Source organism: Caenorhabditis briggsae (genome assembly GCF_000004555.2).
Source record: "Caenorhabditis briggsae complete genome, chrII, whole genome shotgun sequence".
NCBI classification, from domain to species: Eukaryota; Metazoa; Nematoda; class Chromadorea; order Rhabditida; family Rhabditidae; genus Caenorhabditis; species Caenorhabditis briggsae.
The window spans coordinates 10,818,824-10,846,504 of NC_013486.2; the positions used below are offsets into that span (position 1 = coordinate 10,818,824).

At 37.5% G+C, this 27,681-nt stretch overlaps 4 protein-coding genes across 4 annotated transcripts; 1 reads left to right on the forward strand and 3 right to left on the reverse strand.

The window, feature by feature from the left end:
- Positions 1–1,818: 1,818 nt before the first annotated feature.
- Positions 1,819–19,008, forward strand: Cbr-rig-6 (the record flags this gene model as incomplete). Its single annotated transcript, XM_045242653.1, has 14 exons — positions 1,819–1,904; positions 3,481–3,593; positions 6,697–6,711; positions 6,882–7,143; positions 7,190–7,427; positions 8,009–8,332; positions 14,893–14,942; positions 15,009–15,155; positions 16,114–16,305; positions 16,351–17,542; positions 17,590–18,013; positions 18,060–18,538; positions 18,589–18,672; positions 18,721–19,008. 14 exons carry the CDS (start codon positions 1,819–1,821, stop codon positions 19,006–19,008), a joined length of 3,894 nt encoding a protein of 1,297 aa, XP_045097089.1.
- Positions 19,009–19,751: 743 nt separating this feature from the next.
- Positions 19,752–20,454, reverse strand: CBG25152 (the record flags this gene model as incomplete). Its single annotated transcript, XM_002631408.1, has 2 exons — positions 19,752–20,098; positions 20,145–20,454. The coding sequence occupies 2 exons, from the start codon at positions 20,452–20,454 to the stop codon at positions 19,752–19,754; spliced, it is 657 nt and encodes a 218-aa protein (XP_002631454.1).
- A 217-nt stretch (positions 20,455–20,671) lies between these two features.
- Positions 20,672–21,790, reverse strand: CBG20607 (the record flags this gene model as incomplete). Its single annotated transcript, XM_002631409.1, has 3 exons — positions 20,672–21,067; positions 21,111–21,593; positions 21,641–21,790. The coding sequence occupies 3 exons, from the start codon at positions 21,788–21,790 to the stop codon at positions 20,672–20,674; spliced, it is 1,029 nt and encodes a 342-aa protein (XP_002631455.1).
- Positions 21,791–22,118: 328 nt separating this feature from the next.
- On the reverse strand, positions 22,119–26,740 carry CBG20608 (the record flags this gene model as incomplete). Its single annotated transcript, XM_045242655.1, has 14 exons — positions 22,119–22,434; positions 22,480–22,629; positions 22,674–22,861; positions 22,889–23,107; positions 23,152–23,571; positions 23,615–23,774; positions 24,074–24,382; positions 24,430–24,643; positions 24,689–24,965; positions 25,009–25,382; positions 25,427–25,636; positions 25,947–26,045; positions 26,162–26,270; positions 26,669–26,740. The coding sequence occupies 14 exons, from the start codon at positions 26,738–26,740 to the stop codon at positions 22,119–22,121; spliced, it is 3,117 nt and encodes a 1,038-aa protein (XP_045097090.1).
- Between the last annotated feature and the right edge of the window lie 941 nt (positions 26,741–27,681).

Genomic DNA, 27,681 nt, shown 5'->3' on the forward strand with positions numbered 1-27,681 from the left:
TTTTATCAGTTGACCTATTTTTGATATCTCCTATGGAAATGGAGATAATTTAGCTCAAAGCGCAAGTATACGGTGGTCTTCTATTTGAGTGTTTACGGTATCTCGCTGCAAAAAAAAGAAAAAAAGCCGTTCGAATTTATACAATTCTCCCCGATTGTTTCTCATGGTTTGTTTTCAATCCCTAATGTCCACAAACGTTCATTTTCCTGTTCCATTTCTGTTCCAATTTCTGTTTCTATTTGTTTTCTATTTTTCTCTGAATTGCCAAGAACAAAAAGTCTAACCAAATCTGAACAGTACAGTCACAGCCACACACCTTTCTGACGATCTATCCAAATATATCTCCTACTGCTCAGCAGAAGCAGCTACTCCCATCCAAAACAAACATAATTTACTATGAAGTACCTCTCCTGAGCTCTCTGTCGGTAGACCCCATTTAGGGGCAAGATGGTGTAATTTGATATATTCTCCCGCAGAGTTGCCTCTCTCGATTCAGGTTATTCTTTTTATTTCTTAACCCATTTATTTCCTTAATTCCCCCTTCTGAAACTGCAACAGTTGTGTTTAATCGACAGAACAAAGAGAGAAAAAATAGAATGACGGATGTGGGGGATGGGAGCAAAAATGAGAGCAGTAATTGGTAGGAAGTTAATGGGGTTCCTATCCAACGATACATCCAACTTTTCTATTCTTTTCTATTCATCATTCGTTGTTTAAAGGATCATATTTTATTTATGTATAAGTTGAATCTATGACGTTCTTTACTTTTTCGAATTCCGGATATTGTTATAATTGTTCAAAGATGAACAGCTTAATGTTTCTTGTGTATTTCTTGAGATGAAGCAACCTTGACAAGCCATAAATCAGCTCAACGTTGATCATTTAACTAATGAATTATCTGAATTTTCGCTCTGCAAATTTGAGTCCACAATTTGAGTTCTCGCCAGTAAAACGCTTTACTCAAATTTTATGCTAGTGCAAACTTAAGTCCGGGTAATTATGCGCTGTCAGGGGTGTTCGGAACGGAATTCGGAATTCCGAAAATTTCCAAAATGAAATTCCTGTCGGAATCATTCCGAAGCTTTTTTCGTTATGAAATTCCGACCGGAATTTTTCTGAAGCTTTTTTTTTGAAATGAATGGTTCCTGGATTACAATTGGAGGCGCATGCGAAAAATTTTTTGCGGGTCCCGAACCGGTTTAATTTTGATATTTTTTGTGCTGTCGTAATCTTTCTGTCAATTTTCACCAGTTTTTGTGATGGAGTTTCTACTTTTAAATTGAATTTTCAAAAATTCCAAAAAGCCCATTCCGAACATCGCTGCAATCTGTAGAGTCAAAAAATCCGCCCATTGTACGCACCTTTGCTGTTTCGAGATGTTGGATTTTATCTGGTTGAATCAGTTTGGCTCCGAACTCGATCAGATAAATCCAAATTTCTAAAGTTGATTATGTAGATTATATTTAGATAAGATTCTTGAAAAAACAATCAAAAGTAAATCTACTAAATAACAGATTTTCTTACATTTCCCCAAATCTTAAGGATACAGCCATCACTAACAAAATTCCTCCGCTTTAAAATTGCATTTCTGGCCATATAAATCATCTTCTGCTCTATACTTTCCATCTCGAAATTTGTTTTTATGTATGTTGTAATCGTTTCGTCCATTTCTGTGTGTCTGGTCCATACGTAATCCCTACCAGCCGTTAAAGGGTCATCTGAGGACTTAGAAATAAGAATAAAAAGAAGAAGAAGAGCAGCTCTTCTTCTGTGTACTTGAACGTTTTCGAATAAAAGAAGGGCAACTTGAGAAGATTCATGATGATGATGATGGCGATGATGTCTGCTGCTGTTACTCTTCACAAAGGAACGCCATTTGATTTTGAAGTAATGGAGATAGTCGGGTGAAAAGAGGATCCGCGAAATTTTACACCCGTTCTCTCTCTTCTCCACATCAAAATGATCAATCCCATATGACACCTCATTGGGCGGTCTGCTTGAAAGCTCTATTTGATGTTTATTTTAGTTGATAGGGGGTATTTCAAAGATCCTGGGAGTAAGAAGTTTTGTTATAGTTGTTGATTATAAGAATAGAAAAAAATAGATCGTCCCAAGTGAATCTGGTATATGTCTGTGACGAAATGATTTTGTTATCTTCAAAACGATGATATCAAATAGGATCATAACAAGTTCCAAACTACCTGTGTAGGGTTGCAAAAATTTTTTCTTTTAAATGGTGGCGCACAATTACACGGACTGATAAAACGGTATACCTTTAGACATAAGTAGTAAACACGAAAATTGATAGGAATATAATTTGCTGTTTGACTCAAAGATACTGAAATTTTCAAAGTGATTCCTTAAGTCTAGGTACTGTTTTGATTTTCTTAAGATGAACGGTGTAATGTTTCTTGGAGTGATTTTCATGAGATCACCTTATAGGTTCAGTTGAAATTATTTTCCATGAAACTTGATAGTATTAATGCTACTCACTATCACATTGGCTTTTAAACTTTTTAAGGAAAATTTATTTTTCTAAAACAACCATCATTAGAATAAATTCCAAAACCGGAAGCCGTTTTTAATAGATCCCCCACTCATAAATCCATCCCCCTCTCTCTCTCTCCCACGCACTCCAAATAACCGTTCTCCTTTTCGGTAACGCCTGTCGTTGTTCTGTCACATTGCACAATCTGTTCACTCTTTCGGATTAGCAATACCAGATGAACATCTTCTTCCCTTCTTCCTCAGCTTCTCCTTCTTTCTTCTTCTCCACATCCAAGGGGCGGAGCTTAGGGGAATGCGCGGAACTTAGTTTCTGATGTCCCTTTTCTCCTTTGATACTCTTTTAGTGAGAGCAAAACGTTTCAAAAAAAAAAAGGCAAAAAGTCTTATTTTGATTGGCTGCAATCGTTTGATGTCGTTTTTCTCTCTTTCTCGTTGGGCGGTCCAGTGGCCACCAATGAAAAATTGCCGGTCATCTTTCAATGGATTACATTGAAATGTATCGGGAGGCCCTCTTTTTCTTTTTCATACTTTTTTTCCTCTTCCTTTTGTTCTTTTTCGTAATCGACCTCCTGCAGATTTTTGAATCCGTCATTTTTCTGAGAGCTGATGACTTTATGAAAGGGTTCGGGGTGGGATGACTCCTAGGTGTTGGGAGGGTTGGCGTGTTTGTGAATAATTCACAACTCGGTCTTTTTTTACCTCTTCTCTTCTCATTTCTAGTATATACCACCGGGAAATCAGGGATGCACATTTTAGTTGGTAGTCGTTTTTTTAGGACCGCCGAGGATGTGCAAAAACAAAACAATGTTCACTTGAAAATAGTAGTAGTCCCTTTTTTTGTCAAAACCAATGAATTACACTTCTCTTGGAGTTTTTCTTCTTTTTTTCATTACCCGTGTGAACAGACTCTTGTTTCCTTGACAACTTTCCGGATGTTTTTTTTTCCGGAATGTCTCAATTTTTATGTTGCAGATACATCAAAAATCGGAGGGAGGATGCTCCAGAATCTACAACGATCATGAAATATTTCATTCGTTTTTTGCTTACAATTTTGGTGATAACAAGGAATTTGGCGGCGTTAATTGGTGAGTTTTTTGTGATCCCTTACCGTAAAACCTGTTATAGAAGGACCCTTCTAACTTTTAATTTTGAGCGAATATATCTCGGTTCTTGATAAAGAAATAAAAGAGTTGTCAACTGGTAAAATGTTTATCATGAAATCACAAACATTTTATTAGTTGACACATTTTCTATATCTTGCATAGCAGTTGAGATAATTGAGCTCAAACTTAGCAATGTGACAATGGGGGGGGGCTTCTATTACAGGTTTCAGGGTAGATGAATAATTCTGTAGAACAAATTTATCGGAGAATGGGAAGGTACATAGGTTTTCACAATTTGAAACTGAAATTCGGCTGGAAAAATGGCTATTTATACTAATTATAAATTTTTAGTTAACACGAATTGAAAAAAAGGTCTCATATGATAAATCGAACCCATGAAATTTAGGGAAAATCTGAAGATCAGAAAGTTTGAAAACTTAAACTTTGGTATGTTCTCAGCTCTCGGCTTGTCACTTTGGTCGGAAACTTAAAGGGACTTTTGGACTGATCTTGACCAGGTTTTGATAGGAACTTGCCCAAAAACGGATGTATAGCGGGCCGTGGTCAGATTTTGGTGAAAAATTGAAATTTGAATAACTACTAGATCAGAATCTTTTAATAAGCTTGTCGAGGTTTGGTTGGCTTTAGTTGCGATCTTATCCGGAATCTGACTAGCCCCGACCAGAATTTCCTGGCGAATCCCGAGTTGGAAAAATCTAAATAATCTATTTGACCTTTTTTCTCAATTTGTTCAATCTTCTACTAATTTTTAATTTTCCCACACTTCTAAGAATTTCGATTTTCCATTTTGCCCTGGTCCCCAAAAACATGTTCAAATCCCAAACGCCCGCTTAGGTCAACAAAAACGCCTTTGTCGAATTAAGAACCCAGAATACGCTCTTTTTGTCTTTCTTCTTCCAAACACACATTCCCATTTTTCATCCGCGCGTCAAGCTCCTCTTCTTCTTCTTCCATTTTTCACAACAAAATGAGTGTCCTCCTGGCCTGTGCTGACTGCTCCTGATGCTGCTGCTCTCCGTAAAATTAATGCGAAATTTGTCATCTGGGGCGAAGCGATTTTTTGTTTTCTGGGGATGCGAAGTGTTCCAACTGGTTCAGGAAGGGAACACGACAATAAAATTGGGTGCAAAAGGGGTGAGAATAAAATTAGGATAGTATAGATTCAAAAGGCGGCAAGTGCACACATACACACAAATTTGATTGTTGCCACTTGACACCTCAGGGGGGATCCTCTTCTTTTTCTCTTCTGAATGTTCCGAATAGCTTTACCGCAATATACATCTTCCACTACTTCATAATAATTTTAATATATGCCACGTGTCAATCATCAATGATGGCTCACGACGTGTTTTGTAAAGAAGAGCCGAGGGTGCCGAAAGTGCTCGACAGATTGCGTTCGGATCAAATAATCACGCTTAGCAAGGGGAGAAGAGAAACACAACTAAGCCAATGATGAACGGCCGAAGATTAAGAAGAAGAAGAAGAAGAAGAAGAACATGAGTAAAATAAATGAGGGGTCAAATAGAGTTCTTTTTGGGATGGGATCAGGCTGCGAGGTGTCACTTTCTGATGCTTTATGGGTGGTAGAAGACATTGATTAATGAGATAGAATGAAATAAGAAAAAGAAGAAAACGAAGAGCTTTTTGAAGTTGTTTGGGTTTTTAGAATTTCTCGCTTTCGAAAACAGCTAATCCAAAGCAATCTACCGTAAACACCTGGCCACACTATACTCGCATCTTGAGCTCAATTATCTCGATTTCTATAAGAGATAACAAAAATCTGTCAAGTGATAAAATGTTTTTCATAAGATTACCAACATTTTATCAGTGGACACATGTTTGATATCTCTTACAGGAGCCGAGATAATTAAGCTCAAAGTTCAAGTATAGGGAGGCATTCTAGTTTTTACGTTAATTGCATCGGAATTCGGCAACAATTTCTAGAAATTTATATAATTTATGGGGTTTTCATTTTGGTCAGTCTGAAAAAAACTTTTATTTTTGATCGTTTCTACCCACCTGTGATATGCAACTCAAAGAATGAGATGGCTATTCTTGCGAGATAGAACTCCTAGATTCACTCCAGTAGGGATGTTCGGAACGGAATTCGGAATTCCGACATTCCCAAAAATTCCGAGCATTTTTGAAATGAAATTCCGGAAAAAAATTCGGACTGAAATTCCGGTCGGAATATTTCCGAAGCTTCTTTTCGTAATTAGAGAGTTTTGGACTTTTTCAACACTAGTTTTTGGCGTTTTAGTGATGGGAAAATGGAATTCCTACTTTGAAATCTGAATTTTGAAAATTCTGAAAATTCTGTAGTTCCGAAAAATTCAAAATCGGAAATTTCCGAAATTTTCAAATTTTGAAAATAGGAATTCTAGACATTCCATCTTAATACTCTCTGACCCTTTATGATATAAAATTTGAACTGGTTGACTAAACAAACAAAACAACTCTGCTCTCTCCATGTGTTTTATGCTCCTAGATAATAGATTATGTAATAAACGGCCTCCTCATCGTCTGGTTGTCTTCCCCCTCCCTCTCTTGTCTCGTCTCCAAGCTGGTTTGATGATTACATAAATCGAGTCTGTTACCTAATGAGATTCTAAAGAAGAGAAGACTCTAAATTGCTCGTTTTCGTCACGTCACACGGCGAGATGAACTACACGATTAATGAACCGAAATAACTGGTTCCATAGGGAAAACTGACGAGACAGAGGCAATGGAAAAGAGGAACGGAATAGATACTTGACAGTGGAAAGTGAAATGGGATACTGATTTATATGAGTTCAGATTCATAGGGGTTCTAAATTGGATAGATATCCTGGAGCGTTTTGACAGTGGTTTACACTGTTTTTGACGAATTTGTAGTGATCGGCGAAAAACTTATTTTGGAAATACTATAACACTCTAATAGAACATCTCAAACTTTCAACTATGAGCTTGTTTATCTGGGTTCCCGTGAAAGGTATCAAAACGTAGTCAACTGACAAAATGTTGCGACTATTTTGATAAACATTTTTCCAGTTGACCACTTCTGGATATCATTACAGGAACCGAGATGTATGGGCTCAAGGTTGACGGTTCGGGGGCTGGGGTGGGAACGATCTGTTATAGTGTTTACGGTAACTATTCGATATCAATTAACTATCAGTCTGCTTGAATGACGATATTCAATAAAATTGCATTTGCCGCTTTACAGCAAAAATAGAACGCCTTCTAAAACTTTCAGCCATAATTTTTCAGACGAATCATCATGTCCAATCGGGTGGCAAATTGCCAGCGATCAATGTGTCCGTATTGTAATTTCACCGGCCAGTCTGAAACATGCAAAGAAAATATGTCACCACGAAGGTGGAGAATTGATGGATACAAGTGTGATATTACTTCTGGAAGATGTTATGGATTTGCTCAAAAATCTATACGAAAATGGATTGTATGAACCTACTTTTCATGTTGGAGGAATGGGACAAGCACTGAATAGAACAGACGATGGGAACTATAAAATGTAGGCTTTAAAATATCAAAATTAAAATCAATTATTTGATTTTCAGAATAACTATAAATCCATCATCCCATTTTCCATTCATCTGCTCGCTCAGTAAAATGGCACGAAGATCTTTGCTGTTTCAGCAGAAATTATTGCCAATAGGAGCTCCAAAAATCAGTTTAACAGGACAATCGGAAATATATTTTCACCCTAGACAAGACGCTGATTATATTGCATTGCCATGTACAGTTCAAGGAAATCCGAAGCCAACTGTTTCGTGGTACAAGAACGATGTCGAAGTGGTTGGTTTTTTTTGTAAAAAGTTTTATCACAAAAAAAAAAATATATTCTGTCCAAAAATTTAACCACACTTTTTTAAAAAGTTCAATTATTATTTGGCATTGAGAGTTTTGTTATTAGCTTTAGACTTGTCTAAAAACGAAATCTAACGTTCATTTGTAATAATTAGGATAACAAAAATTAAAATATCCCAGCAATGATGTTCGGAACGGAATTCCGTTTCGTCCATTTTCAGAATAATATTTCGACCAAAACATTTCAATTTTTTACCGAGTTAGAGGTTTTTTGACTACTGTATGTCAAAAGCTAACACGAAAAGTTGTGTCTTGAGCTGGATCATGTTGTTTTTTCCGTCATGAAATCCTCTTTGACAGTTTTTTGCCCATTTGGCATTGGGCAAGTGGAATTTATACTTAAAATTAGAATGTCGAAAAATTTAGACATTTTGAAACTAGGAATTTTTGACATTCTTAAAAATTCCGAGAGTGCCATTTCGAAAATCCCTGTATCCCAGTTTCACAAAATCCCTGTATCCCAGTTTCAAAAAATCGAAAAAAGGAAATGAAGAGAATCACATTTTCAGCTGAGTCCCTCGATGTCCAATGTCTCTTACCTCCTGTCCGGTGGAAATCTTCTAGTACCAGCATCATCATCTCTCGCCTATTCTTCGTTCCACTGTACCGCCAAAAACTCTCTGGGAGAAGTCCGAAGCCCCCCGATTCTCCTGAAACCATCATTCATTGACGCATTCCGTCCACACCGTCTGGATGTTTATTCCCTCGCAACTGGAGGAGCTAAACTGGATTGCGATGCTCCAGCACATCAACCAAGTGAGTGTTTTAAATTAGTCCCATCAAATAGTCTTCAATTCGCTCAATTTCTCTCTCAAACTTTGAAAAAGAGACGTGCTGATGACAAGCGACGACCGCATTAGGGACTCTTTTTCTGTGTATGCATGGACCCAAAACCCTTTTTCTTCTTCTTTTTTTCCCCATTATTCGCATGTTTTGACAAATTCGAACGACTAACTTCCCGTCTTGTTGAATTTCGGATTTGACTTTTTATCCCATTGCTTTTCTTTTTCTTCCATTTCTCACAATTCCATTTGGATCATATTTCATTTTGACCCACTTCTAGCAACCTCTTGAAGACGTGAAATTGTAGATTCTGTTTCCAATGTATCCAAATGATTTTCCTTTCTGAATTCTTCCACACTACCCAAAACTTCACTGACACATCGTTTCCTATTCAATTTCCCCAAGAATCTAAAATTGTCTTGAAAAAAACAAGGGCAGAAGCCAGAAGTCGTGGACCCGGTCTTCTTCTTTCCTTTCAAATATAAAAGTAGGTACTTCACAAAAAAAAGAAGAAGGAAAGAGAGATTAGTCAAGTATACACCCATGTTCTACGATGATGGATTGGATCCCTTTTCCTGTTTTATATGTGGTAGTAAGGGCAGTAGGAAGAGAGGTTATTTCTTCCTATTTTTCCTTTTATTCTAAACTCTCAAATTTATAGAGAATCCTCTACTTTACGAAAAACAAAAGAATGCATTATTGTTGAAACTGTCTCTGATGATGACGCATGGCAACTGTACAATTTTTTTTTCTTGCCAATAGAATTTGAGAATTATACAATGTCGATGCTCTCCCTAGTTGAAATTTTAAAATGCAAGCATTCTGTTCAGCGGAGCGCGGTTGCGCGGCGGCAAATTTTTTTTGGAAACATTTTGTGTTGCAAAACCTTTATGTTTTTTTCTTTCTTTTCATTCTTTCATCCACGTTTTTTAAACGTAATAAATACAATACAATACAATACAATACAAAATTTGCTGAATACCGGTTTGTCAGAACCAAATAAAAACAAATGTTTGGCGCCGTGCAACCGCGCTCCGTTGAACGATTGTAGTTCGAAATTCAAACTGGGGACTGGGGAGCGATGTCTTTGTTGTTCTAGGAATGCATTTTGAAAGTTCATAGAAAGTGTTACACTGCACAAATGTGCTCTTTTCTCAACACAAGCTGTTCTTTCTTCCCAATTATTACACAAGACCCCTTGAAGACCCTTTGAGCCTTCTGACACTCGGATGGAACTCAATGATGAAAGTGTATTACTGTAGTTCTGTTCCCCTGACTTCTTTTTTGCTGAATAATTTTGGAATCGTGACAACAACTCAAACTTGTCAATGCAGATTTATGTAGGTGCCATCATTTGCATAGACCCCTTCTTTAGCACCCCCTTCCCACTTCAATAGTGATTAGCCAAAGTAGGGGACAGAGAAGGAGAGGCTCCTCCTCTTCTTCTTCTTCTTCACACGTCCCGATGGCTCTTCGAATGAATTCGTCCCTTGAGAGGAAGACATCTTCAATTCGACAACCAGAGCGCATCTCTTTTGAGAAAGGAACCGAAAATATGTCAAATACAGAATGCCATTTCCCGTTTTCTCTTTTGGTTTTCAAAAACACTTTACTTTTCTATTCGTTCCATGAGAATCTTTTCTTCTGGGATATGGTAGTCTTAGACGATTGTAAACTTGATGAATCATGTCTCCGTGCAACTTATTGTGATCATTTCATGTTGTACAAATCATCGATACAAGATTCCCGTGTGTTCGCTCGTCTCTACTTTCGTTTTCTTTTTCGTTTTCCACATTTAAAAGAAGAAAAAGAAAGAGAAGAAGAAGAAGCCTCAAGGAGCCACCTGTCGGTGATTTATCTTTCGAGTTCTTCTTCTTCTTCTACCCATCCCACCAATTTTCTTGAAATGAGAAGAGAAGCTTTCAAGCTCCCATTCGATGTTTAATGTACTATCAACAAGTGCGATTCATCCAACTCCTGTGACCCACATTTTTGAAATAACGGTTCCCACAGAAATAGAGAAAAAAAGATGACCCTTTGGGCAACGGGACCTTCTGTCAAGATCAGTTGTGATAGGTCAGGCGTCTGAGGTGTTAAGAAATTTCAAAAACATAAGTAGGAATGTTCAATTTTTGATTTCGAAACGCTAATGTGACGAATCATTGAGCCCAAAAAAAAATCGGTCAAGCGTAGTTGATACGGTTCGATAGCTTTCATTATTTCAGTAGAAAATCAATATTAAACTTTTTTTAAACTTTAGAAATTTTATGAGCAGTGTGTCTTTTCGAAAAATTGTCGTTTTTGGTCATTTTGATATGGTGGCCTAACTTTTGCAAGTTGGGTTTTCTAGGACACCACCTTTTTTGGCCAAGGAAGGGCCAGACATGACACTGGTGTGCTTTCTAGGTCATTTTGAAGTGGTGGCTAAACTTTTGCAAGTTGAGTTTTCTAGGCCACCATGTAGAAATGACCTATAAATGACCTGTTACTCATCTGGTGTGTTTTCTAGGCCATTTTAACGTGGTGGCCTAAAAACCCAACTTGCGAAAGTTAGGCCACCATGTCACAATGTATTCGTTTCAAAAAATTTCTCGAAACCGTGTCGAAAGGATACACTGATTATGAGATAACTTTTTTGCTGAATATTTCATACTGAAAGTTCAAAAATGACTTTTCAACTCAGGCTTAAATCTAACCCATTTATTTTTCCGAGTGTGCCATTCCGAGCTTTTTTTCCCGCTAATTCCAACCAAATGCTTCAATTTTCTAACGCCTTTTTCGAGTTTGGCTTCATCTCTTTTCGCTTTTCACTAACTATCGAGGGGATGGTGCATCGACACAAATTGACCATGAGTCCTAACCTGATTACAAGTTGCTTCTTTTTTCCCTTGGGGCAAGATTCCTTCCTTCTTTTTCTTCTTCTTCTCCGTATTTCCCTAAACTTCCAATGATGTTCGATTTTCTGTACAACTTCCTTATCAACTGTGTTTTTTCATAAGTTTTCTGATTCCTATCCCATTTTCCTGATTCTTGCACGCGCGGAAGCGGACGCGGAAGGAAAAATAAAGAGAAAAAAAACCAAATGCGAATTGAAGAGAGAGAAAACTCGATAAGATGCCTGGATATAACGTTCTTTTCGCTTTCATTTGTTCCTTCGAAAAGAAATGGAAGAAGAAGAAACACTTGAGACTGAAGAAGGAGAAGAAGCTGTTTGTTGATTCAAAAGTGTCTGGATAGGCAAATTCTGGATTCCCTCAATACCTTTTACGTAACGGTGACAATTAGGCGTTATCTGAATGACCATAGGCTTCTTGGGCGGCAGAAACTTTCTTTAAACTACAGTATCGGTCTATAAGATAACATTTTTTTTGTGGATTTTTGACCATTTTCAGGAGCCTTTTTGGCCATTTTCAGAAGTATTTTTGACTATTTTAAGGAGTCTAAATCTCGGTTGTCAAGTTTCCGAACGCTTTGAAATCTTTGGAGGTAGGAAAATAGGCCTAGATTGTAAACTTTGCGTTCACAGAAATTTTCGAAAATTCCTAGTTTTTCAGCTATTGACCGATTTCCGAAAGACTCCACTTTTTGGATTGTTTTAGGTGTAAAAAACAGGTGTATTTCAGAAATCGGCAAAAAGCTAAAAAACTAGGAATTTTCAAAAAAGGCTATGAATGCAAAATTTCAATCTAGGTCTGTTTCACACTCTCCAAAAACTTTCGAATTAATCGGAAACTTGAAAACCGAGTTCCAGACTCCTGAAAATGACGAAATCAACGGAAACACTGATACTGTAATTGTAAGGTCTGGCGCCTTTTTTCATTTTAGGCATATTTTTTTCGGTATCAAAGATGGTACTCTTTCGTAGTTTTATGGTTCTATAAAGCGTTCTGATCATTAGAAACCAGTTGATCCGGGTAGTAAAACCAACCAATCAAGATCTAGATATCAAACCCCAATACCACTACATCATTATCGAAAGTAGGTTATCACATAGTTAGTTGTTTTCTCAAACGGAACATTATTTCTTTGCGGGATCAAGAAGAAGCGATATCTTGACTTCATCTTGGCCTTGGTGGAACGACGATCCCATTAAAATTTCCTTCTCCATTTCTTTTTTTTTTGATGATTCCGTTCTCAAACACCTCTTTCTCTTTTTGTTTCGGGTGTCTCCAACAATCGGCCAGCCAACCCCGCAATCAATCTTGATTCAGTCTATCAAATCGAAATGTCAATAATCTATCGAAAGATAGAGCAAACAGGGCAAACGGGAGCCATCATTTTCATGCTCTCTCCCCTGGAGGAACTTTTCATTTGACACTTTAGAGATTCTATTTATGAATTTTCTGTTCTGTTCTTCTCGTTTTAGAAATTTCTTTGTTTGGTTTATTCTTATTCTTCTGCTTGTCCTATTAAGCTTCTGAAGTAGTGTATTATTCTTTTCGCTTATTCTGTTTATTTCTTTTTTTGTTTATTCCATCTGTTAGAGACTAGATCTCTTTTTTTTTTGTAAACGAAGAAGTGTGAAACGTTCGGTATGTATAAAACAATTTGAGATGTACATAGATAGGAAATTTCATTTTTGTAACTTTTTTTAATGTAGAATAGGTTTTCTAGTAGAAGATTTTCCAGTTTTCCAGTATCCAGCTGGCTGTTCAGGACCTCTCAAAGTCAGTGGTGTTCGGAATGGCCTAAACGGAATTTTTTGGAATCCAGAAATTTCCCAGTTTTAAAACTTTGGAATTTCGGAATTTCGGAATATTCTGGTTTTCTAAATTTCGGAACATTCCAATTTTCGAATTTTCGAAATTCCGAGTTTCGCTTCGTATTTCCTTGAGTTCAGAACCCACTTATGAAAACTGAAACTTCAGAACAACCCATTTCTAATCTCTATCAGCTGGTTGTTCTTCTTCTTACCATTCCCCCATTACATACCGATTCCTAGAATGCCAATAAAGTTTTGTTTGTTATCATTTTCGATCATCATCAATTATACCCTCTTATCACCACTTCTATAATCAAATTGCAGCCAACTCTTCTACCTTCTTTCTCTTTTTCTTATCTCTCTATTCCTTATACTTTCAAACCCTCCCACTTCGTTTTCCTACTCCTTCTTCTTCTTCACAAAGAAACGAATATCATTCGTTTTTTATCGTTCCCTCCCACGCCGTACACCGTTTTCCTGTTTCAATTTGCCGATGAAACAAAAAACAAAACCATTCAGAAGATTATTCATTCAGATAGCCTTCTCCGCACTTGCACCATTTCTCGATTGTCCTTCGTCCTTTTGCACTTGGCTGCCCAAAAAAAAGCCCATACTAACATTCACTTTTGCACCATCTACACAATGCACACCTAACCCAGATCCCTGAATGAATTCCTTTTCTCCCCCCAAATCACCGATTCCTTTGCACTCGCACCATTCACCGTTCCGAGCATCTGATGCTTGTTGAGCCAATCTTTCGTCCGCACCGATCATTTGATCATTTTGTGTTCTCCACCGGAACTTTTTTCCGATCCACACAGACACATTTCTTCATTCACACTTTGTTTGCACTTGCACAAATTGCACAATACACCCCGAATGTTACAGAAATTGAAATCAGATAGATATGGGAATAAACCGAGTGTCTTGTTTCTTTAAAAGCTGTAATTCAAGTTTGGCTTGCATGTTAGTTCCGATTCAAACTTTTGAATAACCTCACAACTAATAAATCACCATAAACACTCGTACAGGGGGACTTCCAAACCATCAAGTTTGAGTCGATTTATCACATTTCCTGTACAGGATAGCACAAAAGTAGTCAACTGACAAAATGTTCAACCTAATATTAAAATTATTTTATTAGTTAACAACTCTTTAATATCTTTCACAGGAACCGAGATAAATTGGCTCAAACTTAAGGGTGGAGTTCTATTAGAGTGTTTACGGTAGATTACGATAACAGTGGATCATCAAACATCAATTTTTCTTTTGATACTATTGGTTGTATCCTTTTTCTGTATTACTGTAGTTAAAGTTAGTCGAATCCCTTTATGAGATACCCAATCCTACTGTATTACTGTTGCTACAAGATTGAAAAATCCTTTTGAATTCCCTCTGGTTTCCTTTTTCTGAAAATAACATTCTCACCTCACTTGCACTAAACCACTGGCTTGCCTCTCTGAATAGTTCTCCTAAAATGGTTTAACTTCCAAATCACCCTTGAATTAATAATGTCTTGTTTTATTTTGTTGTTGTGATTAGAAGAAGAACACAGATATCATTTTTTGTTTTACATGTTTCTTTTGTCCCCCATGGAATGAAACCTAGCTTTTTTGATTGTCTTTTCAAGCACATTCCCTTTTCTATCATATTTTCCCCCATCCAGTTATTATGCACCCAACACAAACTACAGTAATCTTTTTGACACCAACCTACCTACAGTAATCCGATTTGTGGCCGCACCCTGAAACACCATACACACCGAAAGTATCTAATATCGCTTCGTTGATCTTTATAATTTTTCTCTCTGCTGACTTCTTTTTTCTTTATTTTTGCATGTTTGGTGGTGTCTTCCTATCAATAAACCCCTGTCACTTTGTGGTCCAAATTGCACATACATACACACAGAAAACCATTTTTAATACGGCGGTGTCTCTTGTCACGCTTTTTCCATCCAGGTTCAGATTGAATGATTGAGCGAGTGGATTGTTTGGTAGAGACTTTTGATTTATTCAGATTTTTAGAAAATTTATGTCATCTTTAGAATCGCTCACCTATTCTTGGTTGTATGGATCATCGACGGATCGAATTTTGAGTCAAAACGAGAAAAAATTCATTTCGTTGGACGGAACACTTTTCTTTTCCTACATTACATCGGATGATGAAGATAGGTAAGGATTGCAGGTTACTGTATTAAATTTGAGAAGAAAGAGGTCATAAGTTTGGGCAGAAAAATATTTTAAACATTGGATTCTAAAAAATGTATTACTATAAAAACGGACGGTGCAAAACTGCTTTAAAGGTGGGGGGACAGGAGATTTTTCGTATTTTTTTTGTAGCTAGAGTATGCTTTCTACCGTGACGGTGTACAACGCTTAATGTCACTCTGCGTACAGCTGTCGTCCTCGCCTTTATGTATGCAATCGGGCGTGCGCTTTCTCTTTGCCCGCGTGGCTCAGTCGGTAGCGGCGCCGCACCCTCAATCATCGCCCTCACAAGTTCAACTCCTCGAGAGGCATCTTTGAACGGAATTTCGAGAACATTACTTTTTTCATGTCCCCCCACCTTTAAAAATCAGGTTTAAAATCACCTAAAAAATTTCTAAACTTGGGCAAAGTTGAATTATCTAGATAAGTTTTTAACAAAAATTTTTGAAAACTTGAATTTTTTGGAAAGTTTCGTCATCAAATTCAAATTCAGAATTCCAAAATCACTATAAAATCTGATTTTCAGCATTCTAGGGTTCAGTGTTTGGGTACTTTTGATGCTAAAAGTAACCGGAAAAAATCGTGAAAATGAGAAATTGATCTCGATTTTAAGAAGATGATTCTCAAAATGGGCTTTTAGTGGTTCTCCTTTTTTTCAAAGATTTCGAAATATTCTCTTGCACTTTGAACACAATTAATAATTCATACAGATCATTAATGTAATCCTATTACCAACCCGGTCTTCTCCGATTAAAATGACTAATCAGATTAGTTTCTGATAAGGTTTAAAATCACCTAAAAGTTTCCTGATAAGGTTTAAAATCACCTGCCCATCAGATCAGACCCACCACAATCAAAATACCAACAAAAAATCAATTGGCTTGAAAAAATTAAACTTCTTATGAGCCCTCTAAATTTTCAGCTACGCCTGTTCCCTATCAGTATACTCTACGCAATCAGGTCACTATGGACCATTTTTCCGACTTATCTCTTCGACTCCAAAACTAGCCAATTCAACTTTCCCGCCGAAACTTGATTCATCTCAACCGCAGATTTTCCCAGAAGATCCAAAAGTCGGAGATTCGATCTATCTCGAATGTTTTGCTTATGCTAAGTGAGTTTTTCTAAAATATCTAGATCGAAATCCGAATATTTCCAGTCCAATTCCTCAATACAAATGGTCTCGTGTCGATGGAAAACCACTTCCATCTCGATCTCATATCTCTAACTATGGAAGAGTTTTGAAGATTGATAGAGTGAATTATGGAGATTCTGGAAAATATAAATGTGTCGCAACGAATGCATTTGGAGCAGCTGCTGGAGAAGTTCATGTTAAATTGAGAGCACCACCATCAATACTTCAAGGACTACACGATCGTCTCGTTCCGACTGAATCGAATGTGAGCTTCGAATGTCTTCTATCCAATGCGGACAGTTATTTTTCTGTGGAATGGTTCAAAGATGCAAAACCAATTGTCCCTTTGCTTCTTCCTGCTGAAAAGAGAAAACGTCTTCATATCGATCACAATGCGTTGCATCTGAAACTCGCCGACGAATCGGATTCTGGAGTCTATCAGTGTGTTGTGTCTAACAATGTCGGAAGTTCTTCGAGTTCTGCTCTTCTAACTGTCAAGGATTCCGCTCCTGTCTTTCCTCCAAACGCAATGCCTCGGAAAGTGTTCGCAGCATTGGGATCCACTGTTAGCATTCCTTGTATTTTCGAAGCATCGCCAAGGTTTCATGGGAAATGGGCGGATGCTGGAGGATCAAGACTTCCGCAAAAAGGAAGAATCAGAGATGAAGATGGAGTGATTAGTATTGAGAAAGTTCTTCATGAAGATGCTGGATTATTCTTCTGTACCGCCCATAATAAATTGGGAAAGACACATGCACAAGTTCAATTGATTGTGATGAATAAGCCGTCAATTAAAACCAATTATCTGGATGAGGAGACGGTGAATATGAGTTGTGAGGTTGAATTGACATGTGAAAATAGTGCCGAATGTCCAGAAGCACTGTTTGAATGGAAGATTAATGACCGACCTGCAAAGGAGTATCCATCATTGAAATCAAAAGTTCATGAGAAGAAAAGTGGACACAAAGGAAGACATGTGAAGCAAAAAGTGGATCTGGAGGTACCGAAAAGTCTGGCTGGAAAACGTCAAATTGGAAGATTCGCATGTTCATCTCTCTACGGAGGAAGTTCAGAATTGGTTACGAAACCTCAACTTCCTTCTCCTATCGCATTGACTGTCGAAAAAATGGAAGAAGAAGGCGGAGGGAAGCAGAAAAAGAAGTTTAGGTTGAAATGGAGACTTCCACCACAACACAGAGATACTAGAGATCATTCGGTGAGTTGGAAATTTGTATTTTAAAAATAACCATGATGAGTTTTCAGCCGAAAGTGGAAGGATATTTAGTGGAACTTCGAACTAGGAAGAATAGAAAATGGAGAGCGGCTGAACGGCAATTTATTGGAAACATGGAAAAGGATAGTATTACGGTGGAGAATCTTCTTCCGAATACCGAGTATCAGTTCCGTGTTAGATCAGTTGAATCTGCTGCAATTGGAGAACCATCTATGCCAAGTGATTGGGTTAAAACTGCACCTGGTGCACCATCTGAAACTATTGACAATTTGAAATGGAGATCTTTGGATTCACAAACTTTGCTCGTTGAATGGCAACCAATTGAACAGGGACAAGAATCTTCTGGAGATAATTTGAGATATCGGGTGTCTTGGAGTGAAGCTTCAGTTGGAAGAAATGCAACCGATGAAATGAAATCGTTGAATCACGATGATGATTTTGAAAATCATTTGGGTAAATTTTTTAGACTTTTTCTAAATACTGATTCTCCATATTTTAGATTCGGATCATTCACAGGCAATTCTAAAATTGAACACAACTGAAGGTTGTCGAATGGTGGTCCTTGCTGTTCGGCCCGTTAACGACCAAGGAAACGGAACAGTCAGTACAGATACTGTAGCATTCTTGAATAGTAGAGGAGAGCTTAAAAAAGTTTCGCTACACAATGTGAAACCAATCAATGCGTCACACGTAAACATCTCATGGATCTGGGATACAACATCTGATTGTGATACGAAACATGCTGTTCAGATCACTTGTCTCGATGTGAGAGGATCTGAAATTTCGGCTACTATAGCCAGTGATAGAACTTTCTGGATGTTGGGAGGATTGGAAGCCGAAACTGCGTATGATTGTGATTTGAAAGCAATTGATAACCATGGAAACTTTGGGCCAACAAGCAAGAAATTCAGAATTCATACAAAACAACATCCACCTGAACAAATGCCATTGATTGGGAAGCTGATGATGAAACAAATGGTAATTGATTTTAAAAAAGAAATTCGGGAAAATATAAGTTTACCTTTCAGAAAGACAGCTACACGACGATTCTCGAATGGACAGCAATTGAGTTGCAGAAACCGAATAGAACTGAAAATGGATGTGGATATAAGGTTTGGCAAGATTTTCTAAAATTATGATTTTAATATCAAATCTTTAAGATCTTCATCTACATTTCTGAAACGGCTACAGAGGCTATCGAACTTGACATGCCAGTTCAACGTCTTTCTGATCGTCGGAACCCATCTGCACGTCTTGACGGATTGAAACTAATGTACATGTATACTATCAAAGTAGCTGGATACAATCCTGGAGGAATTGGTCCGATTAGTGACCCTCGAAGTATACGATTAGGAGCTCCAGGATCGATGGATTACACTTCTGAAAGTTCTGCATTGTCAGTTACGATTCTTGTACTAGTCACATTACTTCTGAATTTATTCATTTGAATTATACTTTTTTTCATCCCAGTCATGACTCGAATGTTCTCTCTGCCAACCCTTTCTTCAAAACTACCGGTGATATAACAACTTGTAAATTTTCCCAACTTTATCCAATGAATACATTTTACTTTTCAATTTATGCCAGTTAAATTTTAAATATGAAAAATATCTGCACATTTGCAATAAAAAATTTCACTGTACACCACCTTTGAAAACTGCGGGTTACTGTAGTTTTGGGATATATTTGTTGAAATTGAACAAAAAGGATTACTGTAGATTGAGAAATCGTTTTCAAAATTTGAAGAATCGAGGATTACTGTAGTTTTCGAAATCGTTTTCAAAATTTGAAGAATCGAGGATTACTGTAGTTTTCGAAATAGTTTTCAAATTTGAAAATATGACTACTACTGTAGTTTTTAAAAACTCGAAAGATGAGGATTACTGTATCTTTCGAAAACGTTTTTAAATATTGAAGAATGATGATCACTGTAGTTTTAGGAAAAAAAGGGAATCGTTTTTTAAACTTGTTGAAATTGATTACTGTAGTTTTAGGCTTTTTTATTGAGGAAATGAGAAATACCTAAATTTTAATACTTAAACTTACTTGTTAGATGATAAAAGTTGTAATTTTCAAACTTTATTCAATAAATACATTTCACTTTTCAATATATGTCATTTACATTAACTTTACAGATTTGAAAAAAAAAGAATAATTAGCAAATTAGTGTGTCAATCAATTTTAGAACATTTTAAGCAGAGTATTTCTTGGCCTCCTCTACGATCTTCACATTATCCCAGATCTGCTTCCCAGTGTCATCAGTTTGAGTGGCATTGATCATTGCCTGAGCGATCTCGGCTGCAGAACTGGAGAATCGGTTGGAGAATAGCTTCAATGGTTTCATTAAAACACATGCTGCAGCTTCTGCGAAACGGAACTCCTCTCGTTTTGTTTCGATGAGACCTGGACGCATGATGACAAACTTATCGAAATTAAGTTCGGCGATTTCTTTTTCAACCTCTCCTTTTGTCTTGATGTACAGGAATCGGGATGTTTCGTCAGCACCACCAGAACTGACAAGTATGAATTGCTTGACACCTGCAAAAATAGATCATGAATTGTCAGAATTTCACAAAACTCTTACCGTTCTCCTTTGCCAGTTTAGCGGCACTCATGACGTAGTCATGATCTACTTTGTAGAATCCATCGGCTCCCGACTTGCCCCGTGTTGTACCAAGTGCACAAAATGCGACATCGAGGTTGCGGACGTCTTCAGAATTCTCCTCAAGTTTTTCAAAATCGACGGTCTTCTGAACAAACTTGTCTCCAGTTGCAGCGTCGACCGATCTTCTTGCTAGCAGCACGACCTTGGAAAACTTTGTGGAATCCGCGAGGAGTTTCACAAGTTCTGATCCGACTGCCCCAGTGGCTCCGACAACAAAGGCAGTGCTCATTGTTCTGAAATTATGTCATGTGAACATTATTTACCAGAGGGAATTGCGTATCAAGACAAAATCAACTTTAGAAAGAATTACAAAAGTATACCAAAGGATTATATAACCCGATAGATAGAAAAAAGCGAATATTAAAAATGGTTGGTCTTCTTTTTTGCTATAAAACGATGAATAAATTAAACTACAAAAGAATAAAGACAAAATGAGAGATCCGTGGTTAGTGAAATGCACCGAGAATCGACTCAAACAGCTCCTCGACCGAAACGGCGTCCATTTCCGTTAGTATCAATATCCCTTTTGCGGGTCTCGACTTCAATTTCGACATTTCAACAATAAGATGGAGACGTAGATGTTGGATGAGCAACGTGTGGCTCCGAGAGCTTTCAGTTCCAATTGCCAATGTGTGATTCGTTGTTCCCTCTTTGGCACACTTCACCTTCACAAAAACATTATCATCAGATGACAGTGGAATGCAGAACACAACGGTATCATCTTGAACATTTGGAATTTTGAGAATTGCCTGGAAAACTTGAGGATTGGAGACAACCGTATCTGGACTTCCAGAAAGGAGATTGATGAGAGAATTGGGTAACCGAATTGAAGATGAGAAAGTCTGAAAATAAATAAGCATTCAAAATTGATTATTTTCCAAATACCGTATTCAGGTCAGTGGTTTTCTTTTCAACGACTTGAGCTAGATTCCAACAGGTAACTGATATCGGGTCGAGTTCTATTTGAAATACTTTCCGCGTTTCATCCAAATGAAAATCTCTCACCAGCGACAGATTTAGTAGAAACGGTGGTGCTTCACAGTTCAACTGACACTGAAAAGTCTTCCGAACGCCAGGTAGAAGGGTTCCAAGAGATATACTTTGGCTGTATGAAGCGCTCGATGAACTGCTGGGGAAAATTGGAGAAGGATGAACAGAGAGCATCCAGTTGTTCATTGGCTGATTTGTGATGTTGTGAACTGTGACTAGGAGAAGGATGGTTCCGTCATGGAGATATGTAATCTGAAAAAATAGTTTATTTCTTGTTGAATCGAATTCACTAACCTCTCCGTAACTAGCCAAGCTCTTGTCAACTCGTTTTGTGTAGCATTCCTCCATTTGTCTGCATATCATAACAAGACTTCGGATCTGAAAATATCGTACTTCAAGAAAAATTATTGATTTAATTTCAAGACCTCAATTGCCATCTCATCTAACTTCTTTGACTCTTCTTTTAGTTTTTGATACTTTTCGATAACTGACTTTTTATCTATGAATGAAGAATGATGGGTTTTCGGTCCATCGTCAAATGAAGCATCTTCAAGTGTTATCGGTTCCGTGTCCATCTGTTCATCGAAATCAGCAAAGAGATCGTCATCGCTGAAGTCTGACATTTATCTGGGATGAGAACTGGTTATAGGTTATAGAGTTTTCTAAATTTTCAAAGAATATCTCAATGGAAACAGTGCCAAAAAATTCAAAAAAAATGAATTAATTAAAAAATAAATGTTCGAATTCATCGAGAGTTAAAACAATTATAACCGAATTACATGGTAATCATCACATTTTAAACAAAGAACTTGTAATATTCAAAAAATACCCGTAATATATTAGAACATAATTAAGTGAGTCAATAAGTTAACAGGCAATGGCAGCATGAAAAACATAAGTAGTCTATAAAAGTGATAAACGTTGCAGGATACTTTTTACATTTTCATCTTGTTCAGCCTCGTCTCGCATATCTTGAACTATGGCTTCTAGACGCTTTTCAAGATGAGGCGGTGCTCCTACAGACCGTTTTAGAAGACCTCGAATTGTGGAACGCATCTGAAAAAAGACATTTCGGACGCTGTGTTCCAGGTCTAATACCTCTTCATGAACTTCAAAGAGCATGACAACGTTTTCCAGAGTTATTACAGCAACCGTTGGCTCGTTGGCAAGAGAGAACAGTTTGGCGTTAACATCGGAAATGTTGGCATCAACCAAAGTTCTGAGAATGTTTAGTTAGACAAGTAGAGGGTTAATCTGAACTCACAAAAAATCTGTATCTCCAATATGAAAATCTTGGCTGCCATCGGATGTTAAAAAGTCTACTCGTCTGAAATTACACAAGTACCTCAGCATGTTGATGTAAATTTCAGCCAGAGGAACACCTTTTCCTTCTTTCGACCAGGCTTCATGGTTTCTGAATTAACTTCGTAGAAACTATATTTTTCTGTATTCTAATACCGTTCAACTAGAGCAAGAAGCTTCGAGAACGGAACAAGTGGAGGCGAGTCTTCACTGAATCCATCTGGACAGTAACAAAGAACAGAAAGAAATTGATTGACGAGTGGAGAAGTGGCGGAGCATGGAGAAATTTTTTTTGTGCTGATTTCACTCAAATACTCTAAAATTCGATCAGTTGACATTTCGATCTAAAAGTCAAAAATATGAGTTAGTGCGGCTTCTATAATTTTTGATACTTGTGGTAGGAAATTGGCAAGGAGGCACATCTGGATATTTTGGACAGTAAATTTTACACGTTTCGGTACATCTCGAATTGCTGGGATAGTTAGTGATAAGCTAGTGATGCAGACTCTCATAAAATCCGATTTCCGCTTTCCTGATTTCAGAGCTCGATGAGCAAATTGAGTGAAATCGAAGAGAATATTTATGATGTGCTGAAATCACATCAAGTTTTTTGCGCACACAGATTAAAACTTACTTCTAAAATAGTTTGCCGCAATCCCATATCTTCCCGACATCGAACAATCAACTCAATGCATTGATCCATATCAGGAATAGATTGAAAATCGATCAGTGACAAAGAAGAACAGACAAGCTGCTCGATGATTTGAACATCTGATGAGTCTTCCAGTCTATAGGATTTGCACATGGAATGGCATTTCTCAATGATAAATTGGCACACTATCACATTGGAAATCGAATGCTTCTCGAAACGCTTCGTGAAATTTTCCAGAATTTTTTTAGAAGAATCTGATGTTGATTGAATATCGAATCCAATAAGGTCAACGATTTTGACAAAGCTCTTGTTGATTACGATTTCAAGACAGTCTTCTTTTTCAGCTGTGAATCCTATGAAAGAGGCAATCAACTCGATGAGGAGAGGTGTATTTTCACTTTTCTAAAATTAACTTGAGTATGATTCTTAAATTCTGCTTCCTCACCTTTGTTTGGTCATCTATTCTCAGTCGGATTTGTACCAACTCTAGAATTCGATTGATATCCTTTATAGTGTAATACTTCGCAGTGAATGCCGTCCATGCAGTACAACATTCCACAAATGTTTGGAAGTTTGCCACATCGGCAACTCGCATCCATACTGATCTGCAACGACTTTCGAAACAGTTAAAGAAATAGTCGAGAATAAATGAAAAGAGTAGTAAGGAAACAAGATATACTCTTGGTGAAAATCCTATAGAAAAGAGAAAAGGGAGAGAGTGTGAGTGAGACAGGAGCACAATTTCGGACACAAAACGACACAAAAAAGAGAAACATGCTGCGAAGCCTAATATTGCGATGACGAATTTGTGAAAGTTTCCCGATGCATCTCGAGAAAAAACACTTATATTTTTAGACTTTTTTTTTCGATCTGGCTGAGTCACTTTGCAAAAAATAAAACCTACTTTTTCACAAACTTTCGATTTTCTTCTACCGGCGGCATTTGAAAAAACCGTTTCCCAAGTCGTGTCAATGGATCTTCAAATTCTTCACGAAGAGAAAATACGATGTCAAGAACTTGCTCAGAGTGTACAGCAAGGTACCTTGAAGGCAATCCTTCGATGACGGCACATATCAAAATGTACGTCTTTTTATCTAATGGAAATGACTTCCGACAGTATGCGAATAGTGGAACAAGGTCTTCTACAGTAGACGCTCGATGAGCAATACATTGAACTATCCATGATATTCCTTCAATCGATGCTGCTTGTTTTCTAGCATCAGCTAAGGACACAATTTTCCGATTTTTATCTTCCATGACATCTTTTGGAGCTTGCATCCAATTGTGAAGACTCTCCAATGAGGAGTACGGTTTGATGGGTCGATGAACATACTGTAGCGGGAGATGTGAACTCTAGCGAAAACAGAAGAGAGATCGTCGGGAAATTGAGAACACATCATTGCGAGTCTTTCCAGATTGATGGAGAGGTTCTCTTCGTCGAAGAATTTGAGACAACCAATCATTGAGCATTCAACTGAAGATTTGTTTTAAAATACGAAGTTTTGGAGATGAAACTAACTATAGAATCTAACAGGAATTTCTGTGATTTCTGACAACTTCAAGAACCAGTTCATTGCCATATCCTTGACATTTTTCGGTACTTGTTCTACATTGAAATTAACTGGAAGATCGGTTTGGCCGTTTTTGTTACGAGCCTCGTTGGATTTATAGAGAAGTCTGTCGTGTAGAAGCTTCCCGAAAGTATCGATCACATCCATTGTGAGAAGCCAATAATATGGATATTCTTCAGAATATGGAGATATTCCCTGCAGCAGTTCCGTGCATTCGATTATTATCTGAACATATGTTGATTTCAAAAGAAAAAAAAATAATTCAAACCTTGAAAGCTTCAACGCGATCTTCTCTCGTCCAGGCGGAAATCAAGATTTCTCGGAGGGTCAAAAACTTCTGTGAAGCATCTCCCGCTTTCGTTACATTTTTCAGATTCTTCTCGTCTGAAAGTGTTTTCAGACGGGCTTTCAGCATATCGATTGGTGTCATTCCGAATTCTTTTGGTTTTGCAAGTACAGCAATTTGAGCTCTTTTCTCTCTCCACGGTTGAAAGTCTGGGAGATCTACATCGAAGCTGGACCTATCCGCTCTCCTGTTTTCCAAAGTGTTATCAAGAGTAAAACTTCGAGATGCTTTTGATGATTGCTGTATTACATCAATATCTACTTTATTATTCGTCTCTGCTTCTCCGAAAGTTGCTCCTGAACATTTTCACTGAGTGATTAGCTTGAATTAAGAAAAATACCTAGGGGATCCTCGAAATCGTACTTCTCTTTGTTATCTGACTGTTTTGATTCGTTTTTCTTTTTCTCCCATTTCGTCCAAAACTCGGCTAGTTTCGTTTTGACTTCTGTATCTTCAAGCGGATGCTGGATAGCTGGTATCACTAAATTTGGATCAGTTTCGAACTTTTTGGCGGCAGGTCGGACTCTCCAAATTGACTCAGCCGCCATTTCTAAAAATATTTTATTATTAGTTTAATGGTAGAGAACCACAATCATTTAAAACTTTGATAAAAACGGATGAAAACAATTGAAAACAAATAAACATAGACTTTGTCCAAGAGGAGTACACTGGCTATGGCTGGCGATTATCAGCTCGGCCACCAATGCGCGGCGGTTCAAATTTTATTTTTCGCGTTCATCTTTTTTTAGACAATCGTTGGAAATAAACTCGATTATAATTGAAGAGTCATTAAAACAACACCAAAAACAAAAAAATAATTTATTCAATTTTCAAGGGTCTTGACTATCAAGACTATCGACCGAGCCAAGCATTTTTCAATAAAGAGTTTATCTGATCAGCTGTCACTCGTTTGTCGATTGTTCCGCCGTCGGCCAATGAATCCCAGTTTGGAATTACATCTGGAATGAAGGAAATGAAAATTTAGTTTCCGGTAAAATTGTCAAGGGGTCAACGATCCCGTTCAAAACTAGGAATTACAGGCTTCGAAAAAGATCGCACAAGTTAGAAAACTTACTTTCGTCCACAGGTCGATCAGTTTCGTATTGATAAGGAATCCACTTTTCGTGAGAATACATTTGATTGTACATCAACATTGGAGATGGATCGTAGTCGAATCGTTTCGTCTAAAAATCATTTTTAGAAGCAGTTACCGTAAAACCTGCATTAGAAAGACCGGTCGTTCTATATTTCCAAGATCCTTCTAATTCAGGGGCCCTTCCATTAGAGGGAGCTCTTCTATTTTTCCTGCCTTATTTTCCAAAATGTTTCATTTGAAAAATCGGTAAATTGTCATTTTAAGTCTTAAAAATTTGTCAATTTCAACAAAATTGAGCCAGGTTTCGATCAAAAAAGAGTGTTTCAACAAAATTTCTGTGAAATTGTGTTTAGCTGAAATCTCATGAAAATTTTAATTTCAAACTACTAATTTTAAGAGGGTTCTTCTATTAAAGGGACCCTTCTAATACAGGGTTTACGGTAGATGGATTTCTGAATAGGACAAAGACAAAACTTTTGAACTCACCTGGATATAAAAAGATAAAACAGTGTTGCAGAAGTAGAAGAGAAATATGCTGATAAATGAGAAAAAATACATTTTCTGAGAAGAGGTTCACCCTGCAAAACGATAAAGGAATTTTGGGGAAAAACGATCGAAAGGGATAGAAAAAGCGAATGATTAGGTTGAAATGAAAGAGGAAATTCTGGAAATTCTATTGTATTTTTTGTCTGTTCTAGCCACAACAAAAACATGCTGGAACAGAAGAAACACGACCTCATTCTCTTCATGTGTATTTTTATTTTATTTTGGCCAGCACAGCTAATTTCAGAATGGTAGTGGGCAGGGTCTTGGAGAGGATAATTAGTCTGATTAGTCTGGAATACGTCATTCTTTTTTTTAAGGCCCAGATTTGTGATGTTGTGTGTCACCAACGAGAAAAGAAGACGTGGTGTAGGATAATTGGAGGGCAGAATAAGTTTCAACCAGTCACGCGAACTCTTCTTCTTCTTTGTCTTCAAGTGTGATGGATATCGGTGTGGTCCTACGCCAGGAGACTATTGTGTTGACGTCGTAAAGTGACCAAAAGAAAAAAAATAAAGTCCGAAGAACCGGAGGAAGACCGGAAATGACGTGGAAGATCGAGGAGCGGACATGTCTCAAAATAATTTGTGTTCGAATAGAATAATTCCGTTTTGAATATCGTTGATCCAGAAGATTTTTTGATGTGTTATGCCGCGTTCAAAGTTGATGTCCAGGAGTAATTTCCTGGAAAAACGCTGTCCAAAGCTGCGATTGTTTTCCAGATTTACAGCAACAGTAAACTGCTGTATCACTCGTTTTGACTGTGTTCTTCTTGTTCATTCATGTCGAAAAACGAAGAAACTCGGTGGGGTGAGACATAGATAAACAAAGATAACCTTGAGGAGAATATGCTGGGCTCAAGACAAGAAGTTCACTGTCTGCCTCGCACTTGTCCGTGTCTTGTTCTTGTCCTCCTGCTGATGACCGACATTTTGAAGAGCATGTAGATAAAAATA